The 10,244-nt window shown below is 39.1% G+C and overlaps 2 protein-coding genes across 4 annotated transcripts; one reads left to right on the top strand and one right to left on the bottom strand.

The window, feature by feature from the left end:
* Positions 1-1,510: 1,510 nt before the first annotated feature.
* LOC115633869 (NTF2-related export protein) lies at positions 1,511-2,303 on the top strand. 2 transcript variants are annotated; one of them, XM_030531365.1, is made up of 3 exons: positions 1,511-1,628; positions 1,693-1,779; positions 1,835-2,303. In XM_030531365.1, the coding sequence occupies exons 1-3, from the start codon at positions 1,620-1,622 to the stop codon at positions 2,144-2,146; spliced, it is 408 nt and encodes a 135-aa protein (XP_030387225.1). In that variant the 5' UTR covers positions 1,511-1,619; the 3' UTR covers positions 2,147-2,303. The 2 variants fall into 2 exon arrangements, with proteins under 2 accessions (XP_030387225.1, XP_030387226.1); XM_030531366.1 differs by having other exon boundaries at positions 1,873-2,046.
* Positions 2,304-2,485: 182 nt separating this feature from the next.
* LOC115633867 (gastrulation defective protein 1 homolog) lies at positions 2,486-4,786 on the bottom strand. 2 transcript variants are annotated; one of them, XM_030531364.1, is made up of 3 exons: positions 4,662-4,786; positions 3,451-4,489; positions 2,486-3,396 (listed from the first exon to the last, which is right to left on the bottom strand). In XM_030531364.1, the coding sequence occupies exons 2-3, from the start codon at positions 4,391-4,393 to the stop codon at positions 2,582-2,584; spliced, it is 1,758 nt and encodes a 585-aa protein (XP_030387224.1). In that variant the 5' UTR covers positions 4,394-4,489; positions 4,662-4,786; the 3' UTR covers positions 2,486-2,581. The 2 variants fall into 2 exon arrangements, with proteins under 2 accessions (XP_030387224.1, XP_030387223.1); XM_030531363.1 differs by lacking the exon at positions 4,662-4,786 and having other exon boundaries at positions 3,451-4,503.
* Between the last annotated feature and the right edge of the window lie 5,458 nt (positions 4,787-10,244).

Here is a 10,244-nt window from a genome sequence, read left to right as displayed (position 1 = left end):
CATGGCCGACCCCACAAAGTATATAAATTCTTGATCAGCATGGCAAGACGAGTCCATCTAGCCCTGTCTGTCTGTCCGTATGAACACCTGGATCTCAGAGACTATAAAATCTATATATTTATATATATATATATATATATATATATATATATATATATATATATATATATATATATATATATATATATATATATATATATATATATATTTATATAAATAGATCATATATTTTTTTTCATTTCTTCATATTTTAATTTTTATTATTATTCTACTCAGAGTATTTCGAAGTCGAGACACCCGAGTTTAGCTTCTCCACTTGTTTTTCTTTTAAAGGGTTTTATATGACAAAAATAGTGTACATATATTGGGAGCTTCTTCAACTGCGCCTAGATATGCACTGTTAGTATATCAGTGCAATGACTTCTTATGATAAAGTTTAATCCATGGTGACATGACATAAAGTCCGAGGACCTGCCGCCTAGAATGATTTATTCTTTATGACCGAAATAGTTCGAGCTTTATGACCGCCAAAGTTACTTTTGCTATTAACGCCATGACCAAAATTATTTGCACTGAAAAATAAGTTGGCAAAAGTAATTTTTCTGTTGATTTATTGGTATATCAATACAATAATATTTATAATTAAATTATTATCATTAATAAATTAATAATAATAATTTTAATGTGTGGGATTAACGAGAAATATAAAGTTAACTTTAATTTTTAGGTTCGGTTTCGACTTCATCTTAACGAAGAAATTTATTTATATTAATCATAAATAATATGAATTTCCTGTTTCCAGTTTTGTTATAAAGTACATCTATCATTTGCGACCAGCCAAAAAAGAGACAATTAGGGGTGCCACAGAAATCTCTTCCGCCCGAGTTTTGCCTCAAAACCAATTGCTGTTGCTCACAGGTGGCTTGGAGGAGGTTCGAAAAAATGAAATCTTTCGAAGTTTTGTGGCCAAGATGGATGTTTTCAGAGATTTGAAAGACACCAGTAGCCGACATCTTTAGAGTTTTCTTTGGTACCCTTGAATGCTTCAAAGATTTTTGCAGAATTTTCGAAAACGTCACCGAAACATAATAAACAATCCTCAACAACACGGACTGACGAACATCGATTCGTCATGTTATGTATGTATACATAATTTGGTGGGTCTACCAAGGTTCCTTCTTATGTATGTATGTATGTATATACATTCGCACAAAAGTAATATACACCTTGGGTCCTGGAAATAAAATGGATTACCAATTGATAAGAGTGGTATGTGCGGAAATACCAAACAAAATGATTCATTTTATGTTTCACAAAAATGTCTAAAAAATTTAAAAATGAATATAACAAATTATAAAAAAATGCGTTTTATATTGGCTGTATTTCTTAACATTTCTTTCTTCTTCTAAATTGAAGGAAGTATTTATTTATTTGTGTAGTATTAATTGATTAATAATCAATGTCGTTGGTCGTAATTTATGTATTCTGCAGTTATCGATAGTTCACAAAATCAACGATAGTTGCAGAAAAATTAAACTATCGAGACAATTGTGCCACAAATGATGTGACATCTATTTTTACCGCTAAATCGTAAACTTCATTGCATTGATTATCAAATTATGGACAACGTTAGTATATTCTGTAATGTGAATTTTAGAGTCGGAAAACTAATATAATATTTAATTTAAATAGGAATTAAAAAGCAAAGTAGAGGCTTGTAGCCGGACTGCAGAAGATTTCACCAGAATTTATTATGCGTCTTTTGATAACCGACGTCAAGTGAGTTAGTTATTCAAAACTAATTGGATGATTCCATTTACCGATATTTTTTTAGCATATGGGTCGTCTTTATATTGACAATGCAATTTTCAGTTGGAACGGCAATGGCGCCAATGGTAGGGATATGATTGAACGTTACTTCTCGGAGCTCCCATCATCATCGCACCAATTGTCTACCTTGGATGCCCAGCCAATTCTTGATGCGGCTGTTTCTAATCAGTTAACCTATTTAATACTTGCGAGCGGTACAGTCAAATATGCCGAACAACCTATGCGCTGGTTCCAACAATCTTTTATCATAACAGCTGAAAACGAGAAATGGAAAATCGCCTCCGATTGCTACCGCTTACAGGAATGCATGCTGTAAAAGTTTTCGCTTTGTTACATATAATAAATAGAATTGGGAAATAAAATTTTTGGTTTGTGCGCAGTGTAAGGGGATATAATGGAATCGTCGTTTTTACAAGTAGGAGCCGTTGTTGGTCCTACAAAGTTAATAAATGTATGTTTTTTTGTGACCACGAGACGAGTTTTCCATTTCCATATGCACGCAAGGGCACATTACTATTATGTATACGACGAATTAATCTGACTCCAATTAAAAACAAAGATGGAACATATGTTAAGAATGAACAAAGATGCCGAAAAAGCCACATCCTAAACAGCATAAATCGTTAATATTTAGCAAATTTTTCTTGACACAATCTGGCTGCTAAAATAATAAATACATACTATATTCTTTATTTCTCTAAAACTAAAATGATATACAAAAACAAGGTATATAATATTGAATAAAGTTGGGTTATTGGTTATTGTCTGACACAGTTTTTATTTTTTTAGCTTGTGGCGTATTATCCTCCGTTAATGTCGGTAGTGTTTCAGAAAATATGGTTGTCGGTTGAGTATTTTTGTAGGCAGGGGCTATCCAATATGGGTTCTCCGCTGCGTCCCTTGCGTACTTAAGTATGGCTTCGCGTGGGTCTTGGTCGTCGTCAACGCGTTTGCTTAGACCCAAGTTACGAATGACATACGACGACAATGTGCCCCCTGAACTTGCCACACGGCCACCTTGTCCGGTTGTGATTGGTAAATCAGGTCTTTTTGACTTAACCGGGTCCATACGAGCTTTTTCCATCTTTTTGCGTGACGATCGTGACTTTTCTTGTCGGAATAGGGGCAACGCATGTGGAGTTATGATTTGGGAAACCCCTACCATTTCTGTCTGCTGTCGCTTCCGATGAGTCTTAACAGCGCAGAGTTTAGCGCCACGTACACTGCGAAGCTCGTCATAGTAACACTTAATAACTCCATTGCCGCAGCTTACGAAGAGCTGATTTAATTTGGGATGCCATAAGGTTTTGATTACATGGGAATCGGAAACGGGTATTCGGTGTACTTCTTCAAAGGTTTGCGTGTTATAGAAATAAAGATTCGCCTCTTTTCTTGTTTTATGAAGAGATTCGCCGGTGACGATTATACTATCATCTGGACTAAAACAGCAATCAGTAGTATCATATCGTGAATAAAGGTCGTACCAAGTATGTAGCGGCTGCTTGAAGTTGCGCAAGTCCCATAGTTTCATCGTTTCGTCAGTGGAACGTGTGGCCAACTGTCGACCTGTCAATGATGATATTGCGGCTTAATTGGAGACATAACAGAACAGGAACTTACCCATATAGGAAAACGTAATAGACGTTATGTCACTGCCTTTTTGATGTGCACCCCGTACGCAATGTGTTGTGCTCACAAACATCTTGCGCGTATCCCATGTTTGTATAGAACCATCAACACAACCAGCCGCTATCAGCGTAGCATCCCTGTTATAGTTACAAGCTGAGGCACTTGTTTTTAGTCCACCGCGTGCCCGTGTCTTTACGACTTGGTGCTGTTCCTTAACTTTCAAACCATGCCAAATGCGTAATGTGCCATCTAGAGCGGATGTAAGAAACTGTTCACGATTAAAAGGATGCCAACAGCCGGAAGTAAGCTGTGCCACATGGCCTTTAGTACGAGACATATCGCTAATGTATTGATCTCCCTTCAAGCATTCGAGTTTTTCAAATCCGTCACGATCGAGCACTTTTGCCTGTGCATTCCCTGATATTACTAGTACCATATCCCCAGTCACAGAGTATTGCAGCGCACGTATTGGATGGTTCTCACATGGCTGCAGCTGACGAAAGCTTCGCATGCCCGAGTCCATACCGGCAAAATCCCAAAAACACATATCGTAGTCTATGGAACCAGACACAATACGTGCGCCGGACGGATCGCAGGCCAATGCCAACACGGCACGTGAGCCGTGACGCATTTGAGCCTCGTGGGTATATGGTATACGACGTGCAAAATTGGACTCGTCGTCAGAATCATCAGAGGCAGTGTCCCCATATTCGTCAATTGCTTCACCCCTGGAAGTGTCCAATGATCCTGTGTTTGGAAGTGCATCAATTACGATTTGTTTTTCTTCACTGCTTGGTTTCAACAGCTCCGTTGGTGACGCTTTTTTAATTTCAACTTTGGTTATTTGGGGTGATATGTGCGATGAGTTACTTGGCCCCCTTACATTTTGTTTGTTGTCATGAATTTCTTGCATCATCATTTGTTCTCTGGTCATTTTCTTGAATCCGCCACCTTCTATGGAATTAGATGCAATTGTTGTAAGTTCATCGGACAGGCTAAGGTTAATTTTTCCAAATGCAATCTTCCCCCGCTGCATTTCAAGGAAGGTATTAATAATTATAATAAAGGAAAATTAGTGATGTAAGTAAACATTGATTCTGACAAAGTCGATTTATTTCGATTTTTCAATAGTTTTTTTCATTGATGTCCATTGATCAATTTCTACAATATACTTGTATTAAGCATTTGTCTTCTGAACATACCTAAAACATATCAAACCTCTGCCAAGAAGATCACAAGTTGTACAAAATAATTAATTTGACATTTCAGGTACATACTAAGTGTAAACTCTTTGATTATAATGTTACAGTTATTGTTTTCGATAAAAAAAATGACGATGGCCCTTTCGAGAGGTACGGTAATCGTTAAAAGTTTAACAAATTATGAAATAATAATTCGTTTTTAAATGTATTCATTCTCTTATAATTTTATGACCTTACTTATAAGCTATACTTTACAACTCAACCAAAACTATACTCAACCAATAATCATTATTTATGAGCAGAAAAAAACCGGATAAAATTAGGGTTATTCCTTAAACTTTTATTTTTGCTCATACAAAGTAATCATTTTAATCATTTAATTTTGTCGTTTTCGTAGAAAATAACGATAAATTTTCAACAATTCGCGAGAACGAACTTCTATAGTCCTTTCACAAAAAAAGGTTTCATTTGTAATCAATCCATTATCCTTCTGCAATGCAAAATTATCAGGGACCGCAAGTAAGTTTTGGGAAAACAAGGATTATTCCAATATCCAATGATTTATAAATTTTAATTTTTATTCGTTCTCTTAAAATAAATTGATTAGTTTTCAATAATATTTTGCCAACCAAAATAAAACTAATAATCATTATTTTAAAATAAAACATACTTGCACAGCGTACACCTATGTATATCTCGGAGACTATAAGACCTAGAGGCACCAAATTTACGCCTTATGTGAATACGCAGAAAATGTGTATTTAGGAGTTTCCCTCCCTCCCCCCTCTCCTTCGCAATGATTTTCCAATCTCCAGTATTTCAAACTTTGGACGCCAAAATGTGGGATTTTGATAAGAAGAAGCTGCAGGGTCGTCAAGTGACTCAGATAGGTGCAGTACCGTTGCGGACGATTAAGTAGTTCGGAAGCAGGTAAAGAACCCAGTGAAAAAACACACAGTGCCCGCTTGACTTAAGCGGAGGTAGGAAGTGAACGCCACCTGTGGTACATCCCAGAAAAGAATACAGCGGAAACGGATGAAATAAAGGCCACTGGTTATAACAGGCTGGAGTGTATGGCCTCTAAGCATTGCCTGATATTTGTTACGCCTGCTAGTTACTTAGCCATTCCAATGAAAGTTCGCTGAAGGGATCCTAATCCCTAAGCTTGGGAAGCCGGATCATCAACTATCATCATATCGACACATCAGGTTATTGCCGGAAATGACAATACTTGAACACAAGAATCTGATCTCCGACCACCAGTTTGTCTTCAGTAGCAAAGCATGGAACACCGGAGCAGTGTCACGGGCTAGTGTACCAAATTGTACAAGGGTATGAAAATAAAACAGTCTTTTTGGACATCAAATAGGCATTCGATCGAGTTTGGCATAAAGCGCTCCTCTTCCAGTTAAAGATGATGCTTTCCACACAATACTTCAAATTTGTCCTACCTGGACCATAGATCCTTCTATGTGAGAGTAGGTGAGGATGAAGTTACACAGTAATAAATACACTTTACACTATAGCAGACATACCAGTGCTGGACGAGCCAGAAATTATAGCTGCAACCTACACCAATGACACAGCTTTTTTGGCAATGTTCGTTTCAGCATGCGAAGCATTGGCATTAGTCCAGAGGCTAGAACAGAGGCTAGAACAATTTATCTTTTTGGTACATTTTTGTCCTTTATTTAAGATGTATCTTAAGTTGGACAATTATTAAATCCTATGATAACCTTGACATTTTTTCAATCATGCTTCTGCCATGATCATTGCGGTGTGCGTACGCACATTGCCATAGCTATGCCAGACCTCAAAACAACAATTGAAAACAAGAAAAGAATGCTAAAGTCGAGCAAGCTCAACTCTTAAATACCCTGTAGCTCCCACCAAAAAGGAAAAAATGAAAAACAATTTTTTTTAAATAATAAAAAAAAGTATATATTTATTAATTTATTTAATTAAATTAAAGACATGTTCATGTACAGTTTAAACAGCATACATTTACATCATAATAGTGTCTCTGCGTGTGTATATGCCTGTATGTATGCAGCACAAAGTTGAACCCAAGCAGCAACAACAACAACAGCTGCCGGCAGAGCTGCAGGCAGCGCATGAGCAGCGATTTTATTTATGGCTATAACTTTCTTCAGAATTGACCTATCATGACGCTACCAAATTTTAGTTCGAAATTCCAAGAACTACGGGAGTTATGAAAAAAAACACTAATTGCGGGGGAGTGGGGGGGTGTATCAGAATAAAAAAATAGACTTGACGTGCCTGGGGCTTATGGGAATCTGGATACCGAGTTTGGTTATTTTAGCTCTTGTACCTTCTGAGATCCTTGCGCTCATACAGACGGACAGACGGACGGACATGGCTATATCGACTCGACTTGTCACCCTGATCAAGAATATATATACTTTGTGGGGTCTGCCACGCCTCCTTCTGTGTGTTACATACATTCGCACAAAACTAGTATAGCCTTTCACCCTTTGGGTACAGGCTATAAAAATTAAGGCGTATTAAATATCCAATATTTACGTTAAGTTTATGTAGTTAAGTTTTTATGTAAGTAACTTATTTCCAGTTGCACACAATAACACAGTCTTTCTGTGAATTGGCAAACCGTGATGCCTGAGCTAGAGGGTTGGTAATATGGTCCACTCCCAAACTCAGCCCACATTTAAGGGCAGTAACATAGAGATCGGCGTTGTGAATGATCGCTCGGAGAGGATCAGTCGTAGCTTTTCACGTTTACATAAGATGGCATATTATTTTGAAACTAACAGCATGATAAAGACAAAACTGATAAAACGGACATTCGTCAGGAATTTGGTGTTCCTTACATCATAGGTGAAATAGCTAGGCTCAGCACCAGGTATACAAAAGCGCCTCTCTGTGCACCCAAACACCATGACCATAAATATCCTTGACAATAGTAAAACCAGTCTGCCCAAAACCGCTGCTTGATGCTTAAGATCAGCTGCCAGCGTTGCAAGTAGGTCAGCGTGTTGTCTCTCGCGAGTTGCCCTGACCCGATTGTCAGCGGCACGAGCGTTCCGCTTACGAGCAGGTGAGCTGAAGTGACCGCCTCGCCGTCGTTGGGATTCGATCCGCCCACCACGAATGGCCACGAATTGATGATGGCCTCCACTTCTCCATCTCGGTCGCCAGCTCGTCCTGCAGCACCTTGGTGCCTTCAGAAGTTGGACTCCTTCCGATTTTACGGCCGCGTAGCATAGGCCGCCGAAATGCTACCCTCTAGGGGGAATAAACTTAAACGTTAATCCCTTGGTGGCTGATGAAACTGGCCCGGAACTCCTCCAGCAAGCGCGCTGCACCCACAAAGTTGGTGGTATTGTCGCAGTAAATTTGTTTGACTGCTCCACGGCGACCACCAAAAAACCTGGATAGACACATTATAAAAGAATTAGCAGTCAAGTCGGAAAATATATCAATGTGCACAAATTCAGACATAAAACAAACAAAGACGGCAACGTACATCTTAACTGGAGCTCTGCCACGCACTCCCAGCGTGACAGGAATACGACCACAAAAGTCCACTCCGCTGACTTCGAGCGTCCTACATCCTACATGTAGCCGATCAGCGGGTAAATTTCCGATTTTTTGGCTGGCTACCGACTTGTATAGAAAAAAATGCACACACTGCCAAACCACTGCGTTGCAGGTATGCCTGGCGAAGAATAGCCAAGAGCGCACGAGAGCCTGTATGGCAATTGGTAAGATGCAAATACCGCAAATACAATTGAACAAATCGCAATCTTTTTGGCATAGGCAATGGGAATTTCGCAATCTATTTGGCATAAGCAATGGGAATTTCGCATTGTGGGGTAACGGCGCTTTGAGTGAATGGCCTCCAACTCGCAGCAACATCAAAGTTCGCTTTCCATTCTGATAAGGACTCAGAAATGAATTAAGATTCTGTTACGATGGTTGCAGGACCACCGACTTGTCTAATTTGGCTATTTCGGCTGCGAAAGCAGTACGCTGAATTAAATGCACAATGGCCAAAAAGGCCTGTGTCCTGACCCCTTTTCGTTTACATGTACGACACTATGTGGAGAATTTTTAAATACGACGACAACCTTTCAATTAAATCAAAAATTGTATTAAAAGCAATGTCGGCCGCTATGAGCACCGTCGCATTCTTCCGCTTCTCCAGCACTGATTGATCCTTGGCCTAATGTGAAAATTAGTTGGCCAAAGGTTCTGGTCACTTTGTAAGAACTTTGAATTACCAACCACGCGAAACTAAGTCAGCTGGATTTTCTGCAGTACGTACATGGTGCCAAGAGGCGTCTGATATCAATTACTGTATGGTAGCATTGGCGAAAAATGTATTCAAATGTGACAAATGTGGCACTGACTTTGTCTTCAGAGGCGATACCGTCGTCGTCGTTGCAGTCAGCAAATTCACAATTACTGTGTGCTCTTGCTCAACTCTGAGGTATTTACCTCAGCCACAGCACCCATAAGCCCTTGTCGATGCGTCAGCAAATTGTGCCGTTGGTGACGCCGTCATACCGGGGAATGTGTATCACCTCAATCACAATTGTAGTGAATGAATGAAGTTGATAAGCTTGTAAGACAGAACTGTGTCTGACATGTTTTATTCAGTTCTCTTTATACAAAGTGTGTACTAACAATATTTGATTACTGTTAAGTGTGTGTAAGTAGATCAGCTATTGCTGACTAAATATTGCTGTGTAAGTGTAAGTGAGTATTGGAGTGGCATACGACCCTTAATTGTTCCTATTCTTCTCCGTATGCATCGATCTTCAATAAGTCCATTTCGCGCACTACTTTGATTGGTCTTTAAGTCAGTGCTATTGCTGCAAGAGCGTTGACACTTTTTACTGTGCCAGTGGGCCATAGGTATTGATGAACTGTGGCTATGCTACACAAAAAACGATCGCGCGATTGTCTGCAACTCTGACAGCAAATGGTCAGGAATTTGCTCTCCCCAAGCGGATTTTAGAAGCGAAATATTTTGGTGTTCGATATTGAATATTTAAAAGCGTCTTCACGCGGGCTCCAAATGAGCCCCAACGTCTGATGGCCTATCACCATTTCGTCAGAAGGCTTTAAATGTTTCACAATTTGATGCCCATTTTGTTAGAGTGAAACCGAACGATTCGAGCCCTGAAACTAGCTCAGTCCGCAGCATTCGCAATTCTTCCACTGTATCTGCTCTAGATAGCACATCACCCACATAGAAATCGCTGGCAAGCGATGTCAAAAGATGCGAAATAGTATGTAGCTCACTCAGGTACATTATGCCACGAATTACCACAAAAGGTTCCGAAGCAGTACCATATGTTACCATATTTAAATTGGAGTGGTTCAGTGGAATTGCTTCTCCAAATTATAAGATGGAAATACAATGCGATTCATGGCAAAGCGGGCAAAAATTCTATTCAACTGGGAAAGCATACGAATTCATTTTAGAAAATTAACTGGACTTGATACTGTAAATTGATTTTCAAACAGAGAGCAGCACCCATTACAAAAATTATATATTTTTCTCTCCGTTTGCACGCCTCTTTATTTTTTTCGCCG

Source organism: Scaptodrosophila lebanonensis, unplaced genomic scaffold (assembly GCF_003285725.1).
Source record: "Scaptodrosophila lebanonensis strain 11010-0011.00,11010-0021.00 unplaced genomic scaffold, SlebRS2 tig00000001-arrow-pilon, whole genome shotgun sequence".
Lineage (NCBI taxonomy): Eukaryota > Metazoa > Arthropoda > Insecta > Diptera > Drosophilidae > Scaptodrosophila > Scaptodrosophila lebanonensis.
This window is presented reverse-complemented; position numbering and strand designations above follow the sequence as displayed.